The 25378-nt window shown below is 44.6% G+C and overlaps 1 protein-coding gene across 4 annotated transcripts in view; it reads right to left on the bottom strand.

Moving 5' to 3' along the window:
• LOC119973425 (protein PHTF2-like) overlaps positions 1-25378 on the bottom strand; it is a 181368-nt gene that overhangs the window by 14580 nt on the left and 141410 nt on the right. For all 4 annotated transcript variants that reach the window (XM_038811528.1, XM_038811526.1, XM_038811525.1 and 1 more), the window contains 9 exons: positions 25105-25263; positions 22972-23137; positions 19203-19361; positions 14909-15107; positions 10867-11034; positions 10333-10545; positions 7779-7907; positions 4285-4554; positions 1851-1982 (listed from right to left, as the gene is read on the bottom strand). In XM_038811528.1, the coding sequence (XP_038667456.1) occupies positions 1851-1982; positions 4285-4554; positions 7779-7907; positions 10333-10545; positions 10867-11034; positions 14909-15107; positions 19203-19361; positions 22972-23137; positions 25105-25263 (1595 nt within the window). The remainder of the gene's footprint in view (positions 1-1850; positions 1983-4284; positions 4555-7778; positions 7908-10332; positions 10546-10866; positions 11035-14908; positions 15108-19202; positions 19362-22971; positions 23138-25104; positions 25264-25378) is intronic.

Consider the following 25378-nt stretch of genomic DNA (forward strand, 5'->3'; position numbering starts at 1 on the left):
ACGTTTCTGCAAAATATCGGAACAACATTTCCTTCTAACACTGGATACACAGTATTCCATAATTTCCAGCAGTTATGTCTGATCCACCAATACAGCCACCAGAATTTGCAGGCTGTGAGAAAGCACCTTATTTGCATGGGGCCCATAGCATCATGGATGTAACTCAGGCACCTGCTTGTTTCATGCTGTCCTGGTATCTTGCTGCCTTGATCATTCCCGCCCCCTCTCCTGAAAATCTACAATATGCCAATGGTCACCTGTGTAAAGGCACCAATAAAAAGTTTTCTTTTAAAAACAGGTAACTCACTTTGCAGATTAAAGGTTCTTATTTAGTCTCCACTCCAGTGGAGCAATTGCCACATCTCTGGATCCTTCTTTTCACTCATCATATCAGCCCCCAACATAGTATATGGAGTTAGGTCGCAGATCAGCTATGATTCGCTGAATGGCGGAACAAGTTAAGGGACTAAATGGCCTACTCCTATCCCTTAAGTTCAGCCACTTATATGCCTCAAAAGTAGGAACTCTCAGCATAGGAGTCTCTGAGACTGGTCTGGCACCTCCGACATAGTTGGCCTGAGAAGCAGCAGGCAAAGCTCTAACTTTTAAAATGCCAATTGTGATTTCAACCTAGCATATCTGGGATTTGCCTTTCTTCAAGCATTCCACAGTACTTATGTTGCCGTTATAGTGAGTGCTTAGCAGAATACCCAAATGTATTTGGCCCTGTAATTACATAGAACATAGAACGATACAGCGCAGTACAGGCCCTTCGGCCCTCGATGTTGCACCGACATGGAAAAAATCTAAAGGCCATCTAACCTACACTATGCCCTTATCATCCATATGCTTATCCAATAAATTTTTAAATGCCCTCAATGTTGGCGTGTTCACTACTGTTGCAGGTAGGGCATTCCACGGCCTCACCACTCTTTGCGTAAAAAACCTCTGACCTCTGTCCTATATCTATTACCCCTCAATTTAAGGCTATGTCCCCTCGTGCTAGCCACCTCCATCCGCGGGAGAAGGCTCTCGCTGTCCACCCTATCTAACCCTCTGATCATTTTGTATGCCTCTATTAAGTCACCTCTTAACCTTCTCTCTAACGAAAACAACCTCAAGTCCATCAGCCTTTCCTCATAAGATTTTCCCTCCATACCAGGCAACATCCTGGTAAATCTCCTCTGCACCCGTTCCAAAGCTTCCACGTCCTTCCTATAATGAGGCGACCAGAACTGTACGCAATACTCCAAATGCGGCCGTACTAGAGTTTTGTACAACTGCAACATGACCTCATGGCTCCGGAACTCAATCCCTCTACCAATAAAGGCCAACACACCATAGGCCTTCTTCACAACCCTATCAACCTGGGTGGCAACTTTCAGGGATCTATGTACATGGACACCGAGATCCCTCTGCTCATCCACACTACCAAGAATTTTACCATTAGCCAAATATTCCGCATTTCTGTTATTCTTTCCAAAGTGAATCACCTCACACTTCTCCACATTAAACTCCATTTGCCACCTGTCAGCCCAGCTCTGCAGCTTATCTATGTCCCTCTGTAACCTGCAACATCCTTCCGCACTGTCTACAACTCCACCGACTTTAGTGTCGTCTGCAAATTTACTCACCCATCCTTCTGCGCCCTCCTCTAGGTCATTTATAAAAATGACAAACAGCAACGGCCCCAGAACAGATCCTTGTGGTACGCCACTCGTAACTGAACTCCATTCTGAACATTTCCCATCAACTACCACTCTCTGTCTTCTTTCAACTAGCCAATTTCTGATCCACATCTCTAAATTACAATACTAAATTACAACATTACAATATTAAATTTGATCTACCTTGAGATATGAACGCAACGAGAGCCAGATTTTAATATTTTGCACCTTCTTGAGACGGAAATGTGGAACTTCAGATTTCCTGGCTCTTCTTGCTGAGGTTAAATGGCCAAAAAGTTTGGCAAATAGCAATCTCTAGAAAATAGAAATTGTTTTGATTAATTATTCCTTAAAAGTTACTTTTTCTTCTAAAACAAATGTTGAAAGGAAAGGAAAAGGACAGAAAGATTCAATTATTTCTGAAATAGCAACAATCCAGAGACTTCCACCTTGATTTTAATGGGTGGAATTCTCCGCTCCCCACGCTGGGTGGGAGAATTGCGGGAGGGCTGGGCGACTCATGACACGCCGCCCTGGCACACCCCGCGATTCTCCCACCCCCCCCGCTCGCAGAATCGACGCTCGCCGTTTTTCATGGCGACCGTCGATTCTCCGGCCCGGATGGGCCGAGCGGCCTGACGTTCCCGACCTGTTCACGCCGGCGGCAACCACACCTGGTCGCTGCCGTCGTGAACATAGTGCCAAATCTTCGTTTGTGACTTGTGGGTTGGGGGGGGGGGGGGGAGGGGGGAGGAGGAGAGGAGTGAGCACCACGGCCGTGCTTGGGAGGGGACTGGCCCGCGATCGGTGCCCACCGATCGTCGGGCCGGCGTCTCCAAGTGACGCACTCTTTCCCCTCCGCCGCCCCGCAAGATCAAGCCGCCACGTCTTGAGGGGCAGCGGAGGGGAAGACAGCAACCGCGCATGGCCGGGTTGGAGCCGGCAGCCTAAGTGACGTCAGCCGCGCATGCGCGGGTTGGAGCCGGCCAACCTGTGCATGCGCGGCTGACGTCACTTAGGCTCTGCCGTCACATCATTCTCGGCGTGCCGAGATTTACGGAGCGCCTCTCCTAGCTCCCTGGGGGGGGGGGGGGGGGGGGGGGGGGGGGGGGGGGGGGTTGAATAGGGTGCTTGGAGCGGCCTGCGAGGCCATCGTGAAACTCGGCCGAGTTCACAACGGCCTTCACGATGCCGCGCGGGAGCGGAGAATTCCGCCCAATGTACCTAACAGAAATTGACGCACTCTTAAGAGTAAAACAGAATTGCCTGGAATTTTCTGAAACAGTGGCCGGAATTCTCCGCTCCCCACTCCGGGTGGGAGAATCGCAGGAGGGCTGGGCGACTCACAACACGCCACCCTGGCACCCCCTGCGATTCTCCCACCCCCTGCTTGAGGAATCGCCACTCGCCGATTTTCCCGGCGTCCGCCGATTCTCCGGCCCGGATGGGCCGAGCGGCCTGACGTTCCCGACCTGCTCACGCCGGCGGCAACCACACCTGGTCGCTGCCGTCGTGAGCATGGCGCCAAAGTTTTGTTTGTGGCTTGTGGGGGGCGGAGAGGGGAGTGAGCACCACGGCCGTGCTCGGGAGGGTCAAGGCCCGGCAGCTGAGATTTACGGAGCGCTGCTCCTAGCCCCCTGGGGGGGGGGGGTGAATAGGGTGCAAGGAGCGGGCTCCGAGGCCGTCGTGAAACTCGGCTGAGTTCACGACGGCCTTCCCGATGCCGCGCTGAAGCGGAGAATTCCACCCAGTGTAACAGGCAGATTACACCAAAATTTCCCGAGAATCTTCTCAGCATATGCTGAAACATGTAAACTAGCATGTAGCAAGTGAAAATTAGCTTACATTAAAAAGCAAATGGCATCTTAGTTTTCATAAATAGGGTCAAGGAGGCAAGGCTAATCATTGGTTTGAAAAATGTATTCAATTCTGAGTATTCAACTTGAGGGGGGAATTAAAGGCCATGGAAAGAGCACAGAAGTGAATGACTATATTCACACAGGATGAGGCTGAAATTATGAGGACACACTAAATAAACTAGATCTCTTTATTAGAGCAGATAAAATTAAGAGAAAATCCGATTGAGATGCTTTATGGGCTTTCATAAATGCTTTAAAAAACTAATTCCATTGGCCAATAAGAAGTTATGGGATTGAATTTTTAAATTGGCTCGTGAGGCAGGACTCCAGGCCTGGAATTTTCTACCCCAGATCAGCCTGCTATGTTACACCTAGTAGAAACATGGGCACAAACAAAATCTATAAACGGTCTTACATGTCAAGTGAATAAATATCTGAGAAAGAACATTTTAAATGGCATGGCAAATGGGGCAGACTGGTCAGTTTCTTCAGAAAACCCATGCAGGTATGAATAGCCAAATGACCTCTTTATGTACTATAAATTCCCTTCTTTCCCTTTTATAAAGGATTGTAATTCTTCATATTCTTAATCAGGTTTTTGTATCCAATTCAGTTTCTCCTTTGCCCCAGTAAAATCTGATCAAATTAATTTCCTCAAAATTGACCCTGAAGTAAATGTGGTTAAATAAGAAACATGGATGGTTCAAGCAAGTAATAGGAGTTGAGATAATATGTGAACATGAAATATCTCTGCTTACCTGTTTATATGTTCGCTCGGCTACACACAGCATAAAGAAAAAAATCCACATGAGGCACACACGCACCACAAAGCTTAATAGGACCATAATAACTGTTTGATTTACATTTGAACCAAATGCAATGATAAAGAGTTCTGTAGCTGACAGTGACACTAGCTGCTCCACATCCTTTTGCTGAAAGAGTCGGAACAAAACAGGAGTGATGCCAAGAATCACAGAAACCAAGTTCCCAAACAGCTGGTAACCAATACCTTGCTTGTAGCTGTTAACCTGCAGGTTTTCAAAAAACTGAAGTCACAAAATTGCCAAACAAATCTTTAAATGCACAAAGAGACATTCTGAATGCTGCAGTAATTAGCTGGAAATCATTTAAGTACAGGACAATACAGAGGAGCTAGATAGAGGTTGGCACAGTAGCACAGTGGTTAATACTGTTGCTTCACAGCGCCAGGGTCCCAGGTTCGATTTCCGGCTTGGGTCACTGTGTGTGTGGAGTCTGCACGTTCTCCCTGTGTCTACGTGGGTTTCCTCCAGGTGCTCCTGTTTCCTCTCACATGTCCCGAAAGACCTGCTGTTAGGTAATTTGGACATTCTGAATTCTCCCTCCGTGTACCCGAACAGGCGGCAGAATGTGGTGACTAGGGGCTTTTCACAGTAACTTCATTGCAGTGTTAATGTGACAATAATGATTATTATTATATTATTAGTTTGAATCCAATTTGGTGCAGTGCCCCTTCCGTGGCAATTTTGAAGGCCGCTTGCAGCCGGCATAGTTAAAAGTCGGCTGCTGCAGCTGTTGCGCTGTGGATTTGCGCGATTGGGTGTGTCGCGACGGATGGATCCACGACCCTCCTGGCAACCGCCCGCGACTCACCCGCGGGTCGCGCCCCCAAGTTTGACAATGTCTACCACAGGGGATACAAGTAAACTCCCAGCAGCTATAAACCGGAAACGAAAGGGAGGGAGGAACTCAGGAAAGTTAAATCACCAGAGAAGTGATACTGAGGAAATCATTGGAGCTGCAGACTGACAAGAGCCCGGGTCCTGGTGGACTTCCTCCTCGGGTCTCAAAGTAAGTGGCTAGTGAGACAGTTGATGCATTGGTTTTCATTTCCCAAAACTTTCTAGATTCGGGGACGGTTCCATTGGATTGGAACATAGCAAATGTAACTCAATTGTTCAAAAAGGGAGACCGAAAGCAGGAAGCTACAGGCCAGTTAGCTTAACAGCTGTCATAGGGAAAATGTTCAACGCCATTATTAAAGAAGATATCGCAGGGCAAATGTAAGATAATCAGGCAGAGTCTATATGCTTTCATGAAAGGAATGAATTAATTTGACGTAACATGTGCTGTGGATAAAGGGGAATCAGTGGATGTACTAAGCGCAGATTTTGAGAAGACATTTGACAAAGTGCCACATCAAAGGTTATTGCAGAAAATAAGAGTTACATGTTATGGGGAGTAACATATTGGCATGGATTGAGACCACATGTGAAGTACTGTGTACAGTATTGGACACTTAATTTAAGGAAAGAATGTAAATGCAGACAAGGTTTTCAGATTAATACCTGGAATGGTTGGGTTATTGTAGGAGGAGAGGTTGGACAGGCTGGGCTTGTATCCGCTGGAGGTTAGAAGAGTAAGACGTGACTTGATTGAACCATACAAGGTCCTGCGAGATATTGACAGGGTGGATGTGGGAGGATGTTTCCTCTTGTAGGAGAATCTAGAACTAGTCGTCACTTTCTAAAAATAAGGGGTCGCTCATTTAAAATGGAGCTGAGGCAAAATTTATGCTCAGAGGGTCATGGGCCTTTGGAACTCTTCCTGTAAAGGTGATGGAAGCAGAGACTTTGAGTATTTTTAAGACAGACGTTGTTCAATTTTTGATAAGCAAGGAGGTGTTAGGTTATCTTTGGCAGGTGGGATGCAGATTTGAGGTTACCATTAGATCTTATTAAATGGCAGAGCAAACCTGAGGGGCTGAATGGCTTACTCTTGTTCCTGGTTTGTATTAATCAATATCAGGTTTTCAAATAACAGTTCTAAATTTTTTCCCAATATGAAAAGATACATCTTTGTAACCTTCTAAACTCAACCTTGTCCCCACATTCCATCAGGGAGGCAGAGAAAGGGGTGGGGGGGGGGGGGGGGCAACAAAAGCTAAGGCCTTTGTTATGGTGGAAGACAATAACAAAAGGGATGATGCAAGTAGGACAAGAAAAGAAAAAATTATGTGTCTAAGGGAACCCTAAATGACTACAGCAGAATTGTTGCCAACAGCTGTCTGAAAAAAATAGGAACAATGATCTGAAATTGTTAACTCAATGCTGAGTTAAAGGTTCTAAAGTGCCTAATTGAAAGATCAGGTGCTGTTCTTTGATCTTCATTAGAACAATGTAAGGAGCCAAGTACAAGAGAGGTCAGAGTAGGAGTGTGGCGAAGAATTCAAATGACAAGCAACCGTAGCCTTGGGAGCACGCTTGCAGACTGAATGGACGTGTTGTACAAAGTGATCCCCAAATCTGTGTTTGGTCTCCCCAGTGTCAAGGAGTCTACATCACGAGAAACAAATACAGTATACCTAATTGAAAGAGTTCAAGTTAATCACTGTTTCACCTGGAAGGAGTGGTTAGGGCCCTAAACAAATGGGAGAATGAGGTAAAAGTACAGGTGTGCATTTTGCATGGGAAAGCAAGTGGTGGAAGAAGTGTTTGATGGTGCTGCTCAAATCATCACAGTTGGCTGACAGGGTCCTTTTAACGTGCACTCGGAGCAGAATTGTGAAACATATGAATTTGTAATTATCGAAAACAAATTTTGTTTTACAATAAATCCTCATTCTTCTTGATAAAGTGAATCTTGGAAGTGGAAGTTAAGGAGGTTAATTCTAGGCATATGTGATTGGCAGAAAGCACAGTGCCAATTTAGGAGCAACAAAGAATGTTAAGGAGGCCAGAATTGTAGTAAGATGCAAAACACAGAGGATTGCACAGGTTGGAGGAGGTCATAAATATAAGGCAAGGTTTAAAAATGGCTAGTGAGACTTGTAGGGACTGGATAAATTATAATAGATAGGGAGATAGAGGAGGGCACCCCACGGAGTGTGCCAGATTTCATGGTGGTTGTACATGGTCTCCATTTAGTGGCACCATTCGGTGGCCTCCTCCGTCATATACTTGCAAAGAGCCTACCAATGGCAAAACAAAGGGAGAGAAAGAGCAGGCCTCTCAGCAGCTAAAACAAAAAACACCAAATTTTGAAATTCGCGCATGCACAATCCTCAGACATCAGTATGCCCGTGTGTAGTGATGTCACTGGTGCATGGGCAAAGTGGTCCAAGCAGGATGGGTGCAGCAGTGACAACATTTGATTGTCATTTTTGCATGGAGCAGTACGCATGCACAGGAACACCGTCAGCGGCCATCTAATTACAGTATTAAGTTAAACAATTCCCCCCCCCCCCCCCCCCAGTTTATAGTGCTATACTCACTCTTTTCATAATCATTCCACTGATTTCCATCACAGACATATCAGCTTTCTTGCACTCGTTGCATTCCCAGACGATTGCACTTACTCTTTCCAAGCTTATACTGGAACTGTGAATCCATGGTAAATGACTCTGAAAAAAGAACAGATGTTAGTAAAACAACACACATCAGATTTTTTTAAGTTTTAACTTGCAGTTGAAGGATCCTCATTATGCATTCCTTCCAATTATCTGGCAAACACCATCTCATTTCTTCCTTTACTGTTGGTATAGATTCTTAGCCTTTTTTCCTTTCTCAATTAATAAATTACAAAACTGTCCCTTAGAAAAGCACATGATGATATTACTGTAACTACCTAAATCCTCTTGTTGTATTTGTAAAGTTTCAATCCAAGTTTACTTTAGAAATGTATTGCTACTGCTGCTAGTGCTGTTCTCACTATAAGGTTACAACAGTTGAACCATAAGGCCCACCAGCTCCAACTCAGGGCAATTAACAGGCAATAATTGCAACCATGACAGTGTTCCCGCAAAAATGAACAAAGTTTTATAACGACAACTAGCATGAATATAGCATCCTTAAGGCAAATAAAAATCTCATGGCTTCCTAATCAAACAAGAATGGATAATGAGCTAGAGTTGGATATGTGAATAGTGATCCAAATGTTTGATCATAACATCAGACTTTAAAAATGGGTCTTAAAGGAGGAAAGGCATGTAAAAAGGTTAAGAGACAAAGAGGTTTAGGGAGGAAATTCCAGAGCATAGTGCCAAGATGACTGAAGTCTTGTGTGAGAGTTTCAGCAGCAGACAGGCTGAGACAGAGGAAGGTGGAGGTGGAAGTAGATGGTCTTTGTGAAGGAGAAGGCATGTACTTTGCTCAGGCTGAAAGGAAACACCTAGGTTGTGAACAACTGAACAACCTGGTTCTTCCCGAGACGGTGAGTAGGAGGGGGCTGGAATACAGAATTGATGTGAGGGCCAAAGACAATGTCTTCAATCATCTTCAAGTTCTAAAAACATTCAAATTGTGTTTACTTGCATCTTGCACATTTAACTTAGTTCAACAGATTCAATGAAAATCGTTGAACGCACCTACACATTACTCCAAATAGTAGGACGACTCTCTGCAAAGTGCAAAATTAATTTAAATTTCTGACAACATACAGGTCACAGTTTGTATCCTTGATATGTGCCGAGTTAGCTGAAATAAGCCAGCGCAGCAGTACGTATACATAACTTTCCTCAGTATCATGTAATTAAAGAAAATTAGTTCCAGATTTGCATCCAATGATCATGAGATTAGGAAAGGTATAGCAGAAGTTAAGAATCGGAGTCAGTATGGTCGCAACCAAAGCAATGGCAGAATTTAATAACGGAGTAAATACATAACGTGTGAATTCAAAACTCATGCTTAATGTTGACTTACAAATATTTTTTTAAATATTATAAACACTGTATTGACCAAAGTTATCATAAATGGTGGTTAGCACTGCTGCCTTACGATGTCGAGGACTAGGGTTCGAACCCGGGTCACTGTCCGTGTGGAGTTTGCACATTCTCTTCATGTCTGCATGGGTCTCACTCCCACAGCCCAAAACGATTTGCAGGGTAGGAATTGACCACACTAAATTGCCCCTTAATTGGAAAAAAAGAATTGGGTACTCTAAATTTATTTTTTAAAGTTATCATAAATGCTATTTTCTGATTGGTATTCTCTCTCTCTTTCCAGGTACCAAGCCCTAAGAGGGCTTTGGTGACCATGGACTTCAATGTATTGGTTGTGCTTGGCAAGGCACAGCAGTGGTTTACCATTACCGTCTGCAGGTTCTGACTGACCAGGATAGCCTCCTGCTCTTACCGTCTGCCATAGATGTGTTAGAAGGATTTGCAGGTGATATTCAACATTACCAACACAGGGTAGTTGGGGCAGCAGGGTAGCATGGTGGTTAGCATAAATGCTTCACAGCTCCAGGGTCCCAGGTTCGATTCCCGGCTGGGTCACTGTCTGTGTGGAGTCTGCACGTCCTCCCCCTGTGTGCGTGGGTTTCCTCCGGGTGCTCCGGTTTCCTCCCACAGTCCAAAGATGTGCGGGTTAGGTGGATTGGCCATGCTAAATTGCCCGTAGTGTCCTAATAAAAGTAAGGTTAAGGGGGGGGTTGTTGGGTTACGGGTATAGGGTGGATTCATGGGTTTGAGTAAGGTGATCATGGCTCGGCACAACATTGAGGGCCGAAGGGCCTGTTCTGTGCTGTACTGTTCTATGTTCTATGTTCTAACCTTCTGGCTCAGAGGTGGGAATGCTACAAGACTTCCCAAATTATTAGGTTTTGGTTTCAATATAAATATATAAGTGCAAAGTAGCCTTTTCTTTTCCTGAGCATGAGAAACTGCATCATGACAGATGTCACCAGTCTGAAACTATTGACAAAACATTAATTGTATAACTGAAATATTGCCTTTACTCAACCAAAAGGATTCATTCAAAAATGTGCTGAATATTATTAAAGGAATATTTAACAATGGCACATTATATGAAATAAATTTTCAAACAAACCGGGTGAAATGGATCATCTCTGTATTCTTTCTTTCCCGAGGAATTCAAGTGGGAATTTTCTCCCTCAGTCTCACTAGTGCAGGAAGTACGGCATTCAGCGCAGTGCAAAAGGTCCTCCCATAATACATCTTCAGTTTCTGATTCGTGGCGTGTGCTTTCAGAATCTTGTCTAGAGCTGCGAGAACTACAACTTGTAGCAGATTTAGCAGTCTCCTGCAAAATAATTTTGACATGAAAGGATATTTCAAATGTACAACTCCACTTATTAGTTGGAACCAAAAATGTGCACCATCCCTATTTAAGTAGGTATAATCTACAATTGAAACACAGTTTAAAATTATTTAATGATCTCCTGCCTCATATTCATTTTGACCTCCATTTTATTAGTCTTTTCATTGTGAAATTACTTGCAAAAGTAATTCTAATAATCCAAATTTAACTAAGTCTGGTAATGTTGTTGTCCATTCTACTCTATATAATGTAGCATGGAACACATTGTTGATTATGGTGCTAAAGAAGAAACTAGTCTATAACCTCAGGAGTGTAGTGTCTTTTATACTGGTGAGATTTTCTATTCCGTAACACACTGTCACTTGACGTTCGGTCCCCAGTGCGTCGTTGCGTGAATGCTTGTGATCCAGCCTCGCCATCTTCATCACTTGAAACATCATCTGATACATTTATGACAGGTCTAGGTCGTTCCTGTTTAAAAATGTAAACATGAGCAAAGCTAAATAATAAAAGTACAATATTTTACCTGGATTCAACTTCCTTCATAAAAGGCATCACAAAATGCATTTGTGCATTGAATTTATCTGAAATTTGAATATTCTCTCATTTGCAGGGAAGCAATTGTTGAACGCTGGAGTGCAAAGGTTCATCTTTCAAATGAAAGATTTATGACAAAAAAAGGTTGGTGCTGAAAACGTTTAAGCATAACTGAGTCACCTATCACAGGATGAAAATTAACAGCACCTGTTGTATTATAAATTACAAATGGACTTCAGATCTCTGACAAGGCTGTCTTCGATCACCTCCATATCTCCTTTCTTTTATCTACCTTCCTGCTTATCCCAAGCAGCGCCAACACCACCTTGCACCATCATTCAACCTTCCATGTCTGGCCTACAACCTGCGCTGCTTCTGTCAACCTTCCTGTGACCACCTCCTCTGTCATCGTATAGTCCAGTGGTTCCCAACCGTTGTGCTACAGCAGACTAGTGTGGTGTGAGAAAAAGTGCCACAGCAGATGGCACTCCCGTGCACACGCCCTTGCATCAAGCCACCCGACAAAGCCCAACCGTTTGTCTCTGCGATTGCCCGGCTCCCACTGTAGCTGCTGCTCAAATGCTGTGTTTAAAATCTGTTTTCCTCCCCCCAGCTGCCAGGCACAGGTGCCCCCTCAGCTAGCAAAGCAACAAATCCTCCAGATCTTTTAACTTAAAAGGAGTTAGAGCTCCGTTAGAGCCTGTATCAGTTTTAGTGTTGTATTGATTTCTGGTCACAACCTCTGTTAATTTTACCTACTATATGTGTGTTAGGATTGGTACATTTCCATGGGTAATTGTAAATCGTAGATCATTGTAACCGTCAGCAAATAATCAGATGCAATATGAACAATGGCAGTTCCAGGTGCAGGGGTATGTATGTGTGTGATGTTGAGGGAGGGCTAAACTGTACAGTGCAATGCACATATAGATAAATTCTGATTTATATCTAGTATAGCTCACGTGGAGAAATCAATCATTTTATTGCACAAAGAAAGCGTTTCCATTGATTTTGAGATTGAAGGTGTCTTTTAAATAAAGAAATCAAATAGCGAACGTATCACGCAATACAGGAAGAGACAAGTAGTGATATTCAAAAATAAAACAACAATACAAACAATGATTGAAAATCAGCAATTGCTGGCTCCACAAATATATTCCAATATAACAAGAATTATCCAACATTTCCCCATTTCTCCACTGTGCTCCATTTTAACTCCCAGGTCTCATTAGCATTCGTCAGGGCCATCTCTTGCTCAAAATTGTTTGGCGGGAACAAGATCTTGGGCAGGAGCGAGGTTGCCAGGCTCCCATGTGAACAGTCTCTTGAATAGAAGTTAGTGTTGGGTGTGGGTGGCTGGTATTGAAGGGAAATGCTGATGCTGAAAGTGAGAGATCCCTAGTTTCCAAAAGGGTCATGGGTGAGCATTCCTTCTCCTTCTTCTGGCTTAAGTGGATCAACCAGATTAGTTAAATATGAATATTAATAATTGTTTAGTAGTACAGAACTTGAGAACTGCTATCAAAATTTTTCATCCTGCATATGTTTTTTTCTTGCTTTCTGGTTGACATTGATTGTCTAATACCTATTAGCATTTTAACTGGAATCATTGTTGCACTGAACATAACGGGTTTGAATTAAACTGAATTTCGGTCCGAATGCTGATTTAAATAGAGCACACAGCATGTATGACCGCTCACCTTATGCCCCGTCCCTGGACATTATGGGGCAATTTGTATAATGGCCATGTGTTGTGGAATTGCTCACCTCATTAAGTGTGCTGTGTCACTGAAAAGGTTGGGAACCACTGTTCTAGCCCATTAAATCACAGTTGATGAAATCTATAGAGCTTACAAACGAATGGCTGATCTGACTGTACGCTATTAGAACGTAACCTTAATCCATTCTGCTCCAAATCCACAGCCCATTTTTATACTAGTCTACATTTAGCCTCAGCTAATTGTGATAGAGCCTAGCAGCATCGCACTGCCCTTGGGATTCTGCCACCACCTCCCCAATCACCACTGGCTGATGTTTCCCTGCCTTGTACACTGGTTCCTTGGAAGACGTTCCTTCTTTCCTTTCTAGTTACCACCACCTTCTCAGCCCATAATCATGTGGAAGGTGGCAATAGGCCCCTGAAGGCATTTGTGAAGGCCCAGAATTTCCAAGAGAGGCCTCAAGTTAGTTCCAAAGATATATTTTCTGAAGGCCTCAGTATCAGCAGAGGTTCTCAGTGGAAAGCCTTTTTTCCAATCTTCAAGTTGCTTTTTTAGGAGTAATTTAAAAAACCTTCACCAGTTTTTCTGGTGCTGCAGATGTACCCCCCTGCAGTAACACATTTCCATGGCCCTTTGCGATAAGTATCTCACTGGAAGACCACCATGCCTACATAATGAATCGTGACCCTGGAAAACGGGCTAGGGTTCAGTGGATATAGAGGGATAGGCAGAAGCTCCATCCTGTCAGACCTTAACACCAATGTTTGGTCTGCTTCCCATATAGGAGTTGACAGACTGTTTTGTGTAAAATGGTGGCTATTTGTTGTTGTCGAACACATCTTCCCACTCCCAATTCCCAACCCTTCATCGTTTCCTGTTCAACAGAGCTCTACCCTCCTTCCACACCTTCAACGTCTAATTTTTAAAGCCTAACATCTGCTCATCACTCCCAACAACCCACCTTACTCTATCTGGCCCCATGGCCAACCTCATCAATCTAGACATCCACAAGAATGATCCTCAGCTTCAAAAAGCACCATACGGTTCCCTGCCCACCACACAAATCAAAAGCTTCCAATTCTATCTAACTGTCCCCTTCTTTGCAATCTTCCCTTTGCATGTCCTTGGTCATATCATTCCTTTTCAAATAAACTACCACCTGTCCCTGGTCAAAACTCTCAAATCAGATTCAATCCTACCCATAGTATTGAAAGCTGCATTGGTCAGTTACAAAAAACATCCTATGTGATTGCAACTTCCATCATTGTTCCTCTTCGACCTCTATCTTCAATACATTTGACCACACCATCACACTCAAATAACTCCGAACATGGCATGGCTCCCTCATGGTGCACTCCTGCCACTTGCATTATTGACTGATAGACCATTGCCTCCAAAGGTCTCTCCTTCCAAGTCCATACAGTTACCTCTTATATACCCCAGGGTTCTGTATTATCTTAGTCATTGAAATATTGCTGCTCCACTATATCATTCAAAAGTATGGGATAATTGCTAAAGAGTAAAACCATGAGAGTTATTTCTTCCTCCACATTCAATCCATCTGAATGCTTGCTTTTACCACCAAAATATTACTTGCCTCGAAGGCTAACCCCTAATCCTCACCTTAATTGAGAAGTCTGATTTCTTCACTCTAAATGTTTGGAATATAGCTTTTGTTGTCCTAGATGAATATTGCTTTTATGAGGAAAAATCAAAATACCGAGGATGATTCTGTGTTTCAAGTTAAAAGTGTGACCCATGGAATTAAACTTGCTTTTAATTAAGGAGATTTTAGTTAGATAGTATAGATAAATACAAGTCTGGTGCAGACTGCAGTGCCCACCTAACAGGTCTCAAAACCACACAACTTCCCTGAATATCAATTTCTTCCTTAAATGCTTCCACCTGTCTTCCTGGAAAAGTTAGTCTTTCTGCTCCAAGTTTAAGCTTTCATCCTTTGATTCAAGCACTTAGCAAACATTTCACATCATTGAGGTTTAATTCACAGTAGTCCAAGCGTGGCAGCATTGTGCCATGCACAGACTTAGCAACAGCAAGCCAAAATTTTTTAATTCTAGTGCACTTACTTTATGGTTTACAGGACTATGTGTATTTCTTTCTGTTCCTCTAGTCAAATTGTACTCTTCAGGCCCCACTACTTCACAGTGGGAAGTATGAAATAGCTTTCCATCTTCATGGTTTTTGTTACTCACTCTTCCATCCAGAGAAACATAGCCATTATCTGTCTCCGTTGATTTGTCTATGGATAGTTTGGTTTTCTTTGACCTTGTAGATAAAGTAATAAGAGTTAACCAGTTGTGCCTTTGCGGCCTTCCCGGCAGCCAGTACACCTCACGAGATCTATTCAGATCTCGCAAAGCATCGCAATTCGGATTTCACCCACAATGGGCATGACAAAGCCTCACGCACCAAAGTCTGTTTTAAACCCACTCACCCAGGGTCTACCGGGCTACCAGCATTGAACGGCCTCCCCCGGGAGTCTTCAGCAAGGCACCATCGAGTACTGGTCCATCACTGCCCATCAGCACCCAGCCTGGCACACTGCCCCTCGCAGGTCGGACATCCCACCAGCTAGCCCACCCCGCATGACCACTGGCTGTCACCAAGCGCTGCCCTCCCACTGCGCCGCTGCTCCCATGTATCCTGCCCCCAGACAAACAGGCACAACCGGTGCGCCACACAAAGGACCCACAGCACACCCCAGCTACGATCCCAACGGAAGCACACATCCCTGGCTAAGCCCCATCCATGGACCTTGTCCACAATCATGGCACTACGCATGGCTCCAGTCGGTGGCTCACTGCTCTCCCTCCCCCCCCCCCCCCCCCCACACAACCTGGCACCACCCCACTGGTGGGGTATCTCATGGCCCACCCAAGGAGGATCCCCCCACAGGACATGGGCCGCAAAGCGTACCACTGGCATGAATAGCACCAGCTACCATACCCCCGCCGACAGGATTAGAGGCCCTCTGGTGCTAGGCACCGACAGGGCAACGTATATGATGCGGAGGGCACGCAGCACACCCTCTGTTCCCAGCCCAGCCCATCCCTCACACCCTTCAGTCTGAGGTCCGAGGCAGTTTGGGACGTCGGTGACCAGGTGTTTATTGTGACATATGCAAGTATTATGGCCTAGCCCCTATCGCTAACCTATGTGCTTTAATCGTGCCAACTTAAATGGTGTCTAACCATACAACATTATGTGCCCTAACATTCATTCTAGTGGGCCGTTCAGTATATCTGAAGTGGAGGTGGCCTGCTGCACAACTCGCCCCAAGTCCTTTTGACAGCTGTCCCCTGGAATGATCGAGCCCGGTTGGACCCAGCAGTCTTCCGGGTATCACATGTGACGTGGTGCCAAACTGTCCTGCACGCTGCCCATTGGATGCACAAGGGACAGGTGGGGGGGGGGGGGGGATTCAGAGGTGCTGCGGTGCTCAGGCACATCCCCTGCAGGAGTCACCGGCACGGGCCCAATCACCTCCTCCCTCGGGGTGCCCAATGGCTCCCGGGCTACTCTTTGGGATAGGAACACGGCCGGAGCGAGTTCCAGGGGCCCGGTCATCACCTGGCACTGCTAGTCCTGGAGGCCCGCTCTCGTCTTGGCCAGGGTCGCAATGTGCACAACCATGGAGCACAGGGTCAGGGCACTGGGGATAGAGTTTGAAATTCATTTGAAATTCCTTTGCTGTCCAACAGAGTTTAAAGTTCTTGATGGATTCTTTAAAAAAAGAATGAGCTGAAATTCTGGAATCGCCATGTGAGCAGAGAGAAAGTTCCTAAATGTAAAACTCCAGAATTAAAGAACATTAGAACCAGGAAAGTACTGATTCAAAGTAAGACACCAGCGTCGCCTGTGTTGGACTGGTAGTCTGCAACAGGGACAACTGGAGGAGAGTTGAAGAGACAATCTTACCGGAAGAAAGCAAAATCTGAACTGTATACAAATATTTGAAACAGTATTCAGCCCTAGAGATTAACTTCCTAATTTCTGGGCAGCACGGTGGCGCAGTGGGTTAACCCTGCAGCCTCACGGCGCCGAGGTCCCAGGTTCGATCCCAGCTCTGGGTCACTGACCGGGTGGAGTTTGCACATTCTCCCCGTGTTTGCGTGGGTTTCGCCCCCACAACCCAAAAGATATGCAGGGTAGATGGATTGGCCACACTAAATTGCCCCTTAATTGGAAAAATGAATTGGGTACTCTAAATTTAAAAAAAATAAAACAACTTCCCAATTTCTGATAAGTATCTGACTTGAGTTTTTGGGGGTGTACATCAAATGTTTGTAGAAGAAAAGTTGACGTAAGTTCAGTTTAGTAATAATTTATTTATTTATTTTTGTTTTAAATTTTAGAGTACCCAATTCATTTTTTCCAATTAATGGGCAATTTAGCGTGTTCAATCCACCTCCCTTGCACATCTTTGGGTCGTGGGAGCGAAACCCACACAAACACAGGGAGAATGTGCAAACTCCACACGGACAGTGACCCAGAGCCGGGATCAAACTTGGGACCTCGGCGCCGTGAGACTGCAGTGCTACCACTGCGCCACCGTGCTGCCCCAGTTTAGTAATAATAGTAATCACTTATTGTCACAAGTAGGCTTCAATGAAGTGAAACGCCCCTAGTCGCCACATTCCGGCACCTGTTCGGGAGGCCAGTACGGGAATTGAACCCGCGCTGCTGGCGTTGTTCTGCATTACAAGCCAGTTGTTTAGCACACTTAAGACCACGCCTCCACCTCATAAACCAGTAACTCCACCTAATCTTTTTGGACACTAAGAGGCAATTTAGCATGTCCAATCCACCTAACCTTGACATCTTTGGACCGTGGGAGGAAACCGGAACACCCGGAGGAAACCCATGCAGACTCGGGGAGAAAGCGCAAACTCCACACAGTCACCCGTTGCCTGAATTGAACCCGGGTCCCTGGAGCTGTGAGGCAGCAATGCTAACCACTATGCCACCGTGCCACCCTTACTTTCATAGACTTTCATGAATATACTTTCATATGAGTGCGCTAATTCTGACTGGTTATTACGAGTGTTTATTTCAGGTACTCACATTACCCAAACATTCTATTTGCCAAAAATAACACATCATATGGAAACAATTATGGTAAAGTAAATATAAACTGTAAATCTAAAAAATGTAACTTTTTAAAAATAAATTTAGAGTACTTTACGGACAGTGACCCATGGCCGAGATCGAAACCGGGTCCTCGGTGTTGTGAGGCAGCAGTGCTAACCACTGCGCCTCCCTTAAAAATGCAACTGTTAGATTCATATTTACAATGCATTATTATAGCAATACAATTACATCAATGTAACTTCAGGAAATATTTCATCAAGCTGTTCCCCAAGGCATTGTGCACTACCTGAAGGCACATGTTATACAGAGCAGAACAGTACCGAATCAATTCCTGCTCTGTGCAGCGGTTAACTATCTGGGGAGTATTTCAGAACTGCATTTAGCCTTGGCCATCCTGGGCTAGGAATGGAGTAAAAAAAAAAACAAGCTTCCCACTCCCGTTATGAACAGAGACCAATATAGAAACTCCCAGCATGGACCCTGCAAAGATGAGAATCACAGCCCACAGTCAAAAAGTCTACAATCACTAAAGCCCTACATTCACACCAGGAGGATATTGCAAGTTTACCAGCACCTTTGAATCGCTGCCTCACCAGAAGCTGGAGCCAGAAGAGGAGAGCAGAAAAGGGAAATTAAGACAGGAAAAAGATTTTGTCAGAGTTTCAGAACACTCAAACATTTAGCTGAACATGAGTGTAACAAAAGGGGGACTTCCGGTGGCGGCGATGTCCGAGTGAGCCGCACATTCGGTGGGCTCTCACTCCGGCGGGACTGAACAGCTGTTTCCCCGCGATAGCGGGACCACGGAGGCGGCAGAAAGGCTGCCGGGAACAGAAGAGGAGAGCGGGCTGCAGAAAATGAAAGTGTGGGAGGCCAGCAGGTGAGGAAGAAAGAGAGAGAGACGGAGGCAAGGAGGAAGCTGACCTGCAGGGTAAGATGGCGGACCCACGGACCTTCCTTCCTCCAGGACAAAGGGAAAAAAAAGTTTGGAGTTGCTGAGGAGGGACAGCTTGGACCCACTTCAGATGCCCAGGAGGGGGTAAAAATTTAAGGTGCTGGGCAAAGGAAAGCGGCAGCGAAGGCGCTGAGGAGCGGGCTGCGGCATATGGAACAGCGGGATTCCAGAAGGCAGAAGAAGAAGGAGAAAAAGGGACAGAGACAAGGACCTGAAGAAAATTACCTGGGACCTAAGATGGCGGACACACGGACCCCGGATGAGTGTAACAAAAGGAATCTATGTAGAGAGAGACTAATTAAATGATTACGCACCCTGGAAAATAAAACGCATGTAAGATCTCTCTCAGGATTGTACCAAGACTGTAGTTGGTGCCTGCTCCAGACTGGTGATATACCTCCTGAGTATTATCTGTGGTACTAGAGCCATCTCCTTCCCTATGTACTTCCAGATGAGCTGCTTTCCGCAATTTCCTTTGTAAGAAAGATTTTTAAATGTTATTTTGTGAAACCAGTATTACCATGCAACTGCTGCTATGCCTGCAGATCCAGTCAAAAGTTAGTGCAAATGGTTTTATAAACCAACATTTCAATTTTCACAGAATCCACAATTTATTTTCATACTTTTGATTTTCTGGTTACAATGAGTCAAATAGATGCAATGCAATACAGAATGCAGTTAACAGGCTTTAAAACCATATGTGACACTTTAAAAAAATCAATAGGCTGGATTCTCCCAAAATGCAGCTATGTCCCCACGCTGGCGTTGCATTCCCGAGTTTCTTCAAAAATAGATAGACCGATTCACTTACCTTCAGGGGGTTAGCAGGGACCTGAGATAATTCACGCAGCTTTAGCTGCGGATACTGGCCCTCGCACTTCCTGTTACGAGTCAGCGAATGCGCACGGCGGTGGCCTCGCCTAGCACCATGGCGGACTCGGACCGCAGAGGCAGATCCGTAATGTCGGCCAGCCACCCCTATCGTCTGCGCCCCCCCCCCCCCCCCCAACCAGGGCAGCCGCGGGCTAAGTCCACAGCCGTCACGCGAGAGTCCCGACCGGCCATACCATGTTATTTCCAGCCGTTGGGAACTCGGTCGGTCGGGAGCGGGGTATCGCTGGGCAGGCTTCTGGCAATGGGCCCCCCAGCCTTGCGGAGTAATTTGCAAACACGCGGACATTCGGGGCCGGGAGAATTGCCGGACTGGCACTGGGCCAGATTCCGTCTGGAAAGTTGATTCTCCGCTCCCATGCCAAACGCGATTTTGGCGCAGGGCTACGGAGAATCCAGCCCAATATATTTTAATGATTGCGTACATCAAAAGAATTTCTTGAAATACACAAAACTGAGTGTTTTGCAAAACAGTTAAATATTTGGGAAATTTTGTATTATGAGTAATTGGTATTCAAGCATGTCTTAATGCAGTACAATGCAAACAAAATTTGTACTGTTTTCACCAAAAATGGAAATTATTGTCTTAGTGCCTCCTGAGTGTTTGATAACATGTTGCTAGGAGGCACAACAAAGTAAGTATACTGATTTCCCCTCCCAACAGAAAAGACGGCACTTGTTTTTCACTTCTGTGTGGCAGCAGAGCAGAGAGTAAACCATAGTGTGCTAGTTATTCCATCAGAGTTGTAACAGGCCTTGCCTCGACTCTCTTGTTTAGCCACTCTTATTCAGCCATCTTCAAGGAAAATCACTATAGGAAGCAATTTGTTCAGTTCATTAACAAAACATAATAAAATGTAAAGTTATTAAAATAAAAACTTATGGGGGAGGGATTCTCCCCCCGCCAGAAGCAGAGTACCCGATACGGCGGAGAATTTCATGTCAGGCAGAAAACTCATTTGCATCCTATCAATCAGATTCCTCCGCCTGCATGATGCTCTGGCCCTCTGGGGATTCATGCAGGCGTATATTGGTGCAAGTATTTTCCAGCATGGCCCTGAAGCAGTGGACCAAAAGGGTATTCAATATAGGTGTACTCAAATTCCAAAGGAGGGCCCCCCATCTCCCCACAATGCAAATTCTGCCCACCTCATTCCCCCATCAGAGTCCCCACCCCTAAATATCAGAGACCTCCCCTCCTCCCGGGGAGCCTCTGATACAGGGGCAGGGGGCCGGCCGTTGGGCCTCACTAAATGGTGGCCCATTGGCGGGATTTGGAACAGAATCCCTTGTGCTCCCTTCTATGCGTAAATGTGCATGGCAAGAGAGAGTGAATCACTTCTGGGTGCTGCTCCCAGCACCAGCACAAACCAGAAGCAATTCAGGTCCAGTGGGAGAACATAGGGCGCGATTCTCCGCAACCATGATGGGTGGGAGAATAGCGGGAGGTCCGCTCCCACACCTCCCGCTATTCTCCCACCCCCCCCAAAATGGCGTGTCCGGTTTTGCGACACGCCGCTCGGAGAAACGCAGGCCGCCGTGAATTATTTTCCGGCCCGGATGGGCCAAGCGGCCTGCTGTTCCCGACCTGTTCACGACGGCAGCAACCACACCTGGTTGCTGCCGTCGTGAACATGGCGCGCCAGGTAAGTGTGGGACCTGTGGGGGACGGATCGGGGATCGAGCACCACGACCGTGCTCGGGAGGGGACGGGCCCGCGATTGGTGCCCACCGATCGTCGGGCTGGCGTCTCAAAGGGATGCTCTCTTTCCCCTCCGCCGCCCCGCAAGATCAAGCCGCCACATCTTGCAGGGCGGCTGAGGGGAAAGATGGCAACCGCGCACGCGCGGGTTTGAGCTGTCCAACCCGCGCATGCGCGGCAGATGTCATTAGGCGCCGCGGCGGCGTCATTCTTGGCGCCGGCGGCCGAGTTTTCCGGTACGGCCCTCCTATTTCCCCGGGGAGGGGAGAATAGGGGGCCGGGAGAGGCTTCCGACAGCGTCAGGCGTTGCGGAGAATTCCACCCATAGTCTATCAAATGGAAAATCCAGTCCATTCAGTTCAAAAATTTACTCAGTATAAACTTGCCGTTGGCTGCAATTCTATTTAAATAATAGTTATGACTACTCACTAAATACTTGCCTACATTTATCAAACTACATCACTATTTTTTTTTTAAACACAGTTATATTATGTGAGCTTTCTATTTTGCCCACATGCTCCTACGAGTGATACCACCAAACAGTTCCTCTGCACGGTGTTCGATTCCCATCTCGGGTAACTGTCTAAGTGAAGTTTGCACTTACTCCCCGTATCTGCGTGGGTTTCCTACGGGTGCTTCGGTTTCCTCCACAGTCCGAAGATGCGCAGGTTAGGTGGATTGGACATGCTAAATTACCCCTTAGGGTGAGGTTATAGGGCACGGGATTGGTTCTAGGTAGGGTGGTCTTTCAAAGGGTCAGTGCAGGCTCGATGGGTCGAATGGCCTCTTTCTGTACTGTCGGGATTCTACGATTCTACACTGTAGTGGCCCGCATAATTCCAGAAGTGCAATCCTATGTCTCCTTGTCTCAAAATCTATTTCCCTAGTACAATTTAAACCTGAACTTTGTAGTCAAGACCCAACAACTGTTGCAGGACCAAAGGTTTGCAGATTTAAGCAGCCTTATGCCTGTTTCATGCTTGGTTATTTACAGGTCACCTGAATATTGTGTTAGGCAGGCCTTGAGTGTCTGTCTCTCCAGCACTACAATTTTGAACTGCTGAGTTTGTCAGCAAAAATGAGTTTAATTTCTCACTAACTTTTCACTTATTACGATTCCAAATTCAGTATTCTTTGGATCACGCCTCGTGGCAAACTACCCTGGAAAAACTAGCCTGGCTTACTCATTGCAACGATCAGCAAATGACATTAATAAAAAGGATTATAATTACCCAATTAGACCGTAATATTTTGATTTGTCTCACAATGTGGCAGCTGAAACTTGAACAAAAATTCTCATCAATAGCCAGTTTTTCACTTTGGGTGATGTAACACACAAGCTTGTCATGATTCCTCACAATTCTAATCGCCTACACTTTTCTACAAAGTGATTAAATAATGCAAATTCTATATATTATATTGGCACAAAAATGTACATCGAGTCAAAGTCATGAAAGCACACAATAAATATTTCCAGAAAAAGAGGATACCTTCTTCTTTTGCCTCCACTATTTGTTGTAGGTTTTGGTGTATGCGTTGATACAATCTGGCAATGAACAGTCCCAAGCAGTAACATTAACCAGATAGGCCCAAAAACCTCAGTGTATGGTACACTATGTGTAACTTCAGCTGTGCAAAACAACACTAATGCTGTAACTATAAACAGAAAGAAAGAGTCAATTAGACTATTTATATGGAAAGTTTTAATTCTGATGGTCTCCACACATTTTACTCAAACAAATATATATATCGAATAACTTTGCCAAGTTAATGTTTCAAATTGATGACCTTTCATTAGATTCTTTCTTGATAGCCTCATAGGATTGAAGGGTATATGGCAGCTTGGATAGCAAATTTGCTGAACTACCGGAAGGATGAAAACCAGATAATTATTTCACTAAAACAGGGGATCTGACAGAAGTGTTTAATCTGACAAAAGGTAATTGACCTGAAATATTAACTCTGGGTTTCCCTCCACAGATGCTGCCTGACCTGCTGAGTATTTCCATTATTTTCTGTTTTTATTTTGGAGTTCCAGCATCCATTTTGCTTCAGTGTCCAAAATAAATTAGTTTACTTTTAAGTTTTTACTTATTGTATCAATGGCTTCAGTGTCATTGCAAGCAGTTAAAGAAACTGGATTTTCTTAGCATTCACATTTTTTGCATAAAATTCAGCACCTCCCTTAACATTACACAGGAGAATGAGTAGATCATTCAGGCCATTTAGCCTGAATTAATTTGTGATTGAAATTAGTTCAATTAGTTTGTCATTGAAATCTACCTCTATCCCATTTGGCCAACCTGATGTGCAGTTTATTGACAAATGAAACAGTGCATACATGGAATTTTTTTAAGGACATTTGATAAGGTGTTATATAGCTTTGTTGATAAATGTTAATCAGGACATCTGACAGAAATGTCCAAAGTTATAAGACGTTTTGATCTGATGCATCCATTAGTCAGAGAGTCAGTAATTGTAGGACACAGGCCTGATGGGACAAATGGTCTCCTTGTGTGCTGCATCATTCTAGGATATAAATTTAAGATCATTGCCTAAAAAGGAACATGTTAGGAGAATGTTTCTAGGGGACATGGTGGTTAGCACTGCTGCCTCAAGACACCGAGGACCGAGGTTCGATCCCAGCCCCAGGTCACTGTCTGTGGGGGATTCGCACATTCTCCCTGTGCCTGCATGGGTCTCACCCCCACAACTCAAAGATGTGCAGGGTAGGTGGATTGGCCACGCTAAATTGTCCCTTAATTGGAAAACAAATAATTGGGTACTCTAAATTAACAAGAAAAAAGTTTTTTTTTTAAAAAGGAGAATATTTCTGCTGTGGGTTGTTTAGACACAGAATACCCTATCAGAGGACAGAATCCACAATACGTTTCAATAAACAAAATAATGACAAATAAAATGTAATCAAGCATGAGGAGAATAACAGAGAAATTGAACAAACTTGACTGCGCTTTCAAAGAAGTGACACAAGCACAATGGAACAAATTACTCCCTTCCGTGCTGTAACATCGTATAAATTCTCATTTTTCAGCTTAATCTCATTTATCAGTGTTCTCAAAACGGGAATGCTATGCTGGAAAGCGTTGCTCCACTGGCAGAACAGCACAAGAGAGGTTTCTATTATGGAAAGTTATTTTTTAGCAGAGACAGAAGTAAATGGAAGGAGTTGCTTTTGTCTGTAACAATAGAATTTAAGCAATGCTTGTTGCTGCCATACAAGGAATCAAATGCTGCCATGAAGCAGAGAAAACAGGCCAAGTAAAACAATAGAAGGCTAGCCTATCTTAAGCAGGTTTGCAACCAGCCCTTGTTAGATTTATGCTATTGCAGGAGAGCAACAGTTCACAGGAACATCCTGCATTTGTATTTCTTACATAATAGCATGCAGTAATCTCCAAAATTTCATTCAATTACTTCAAACATAGCAAATAATGACCAGCTAAAGCTCAGCTCAGTACTTACTTTGCATAGATTTGAAATAAATATGTTTCAATCCCAGTGCGAACATAAAACTGTGTTTGTGTGTTGGGAATATTGAAAGCTCCATTACCTCAGCAAAATGTTCCCACATATTGAGTTACAGATTGGAAGATAGATCTCACCTTGAAGGAGGTATAAAATAAGTAGCCATGAAAAGATACATTTTGAGGTCACTTGTATCCACCATCTGAAGAAGAATGGAAAAAACACAACTCTCACAAGTCCTTTTCTAGTTAATGAAGTCCATGGACTTTCAGGTTTTGCTTTAGCAAAAGCAGATCCTATGGGTTCAAAAGAAAAATGGATGTCTTTATAAACAAGTAGGCAAAAGAAAAGCATTTTATGTAAATCCATCAAAATTGTTCATGTTAATTTGTGACAATTAATTGTATTATC

This window comes from Scyliorhinus canicula, chromosome 11, assembly GCF_902713615.1.
Source record: "Scyliorhinus canicula chromosome 11, sScyCan1.1, whole genome shotgun sequence".
In the NCBI taxonomy this organism is placed as follows: domain Eukaryota; kingdom Metazoa; phylum Chordata; class Chondrichthyes; order Carcharhiniformes; family Scyliorhinidae; genus Scyliorhinus; species Scyliorhinus canicula.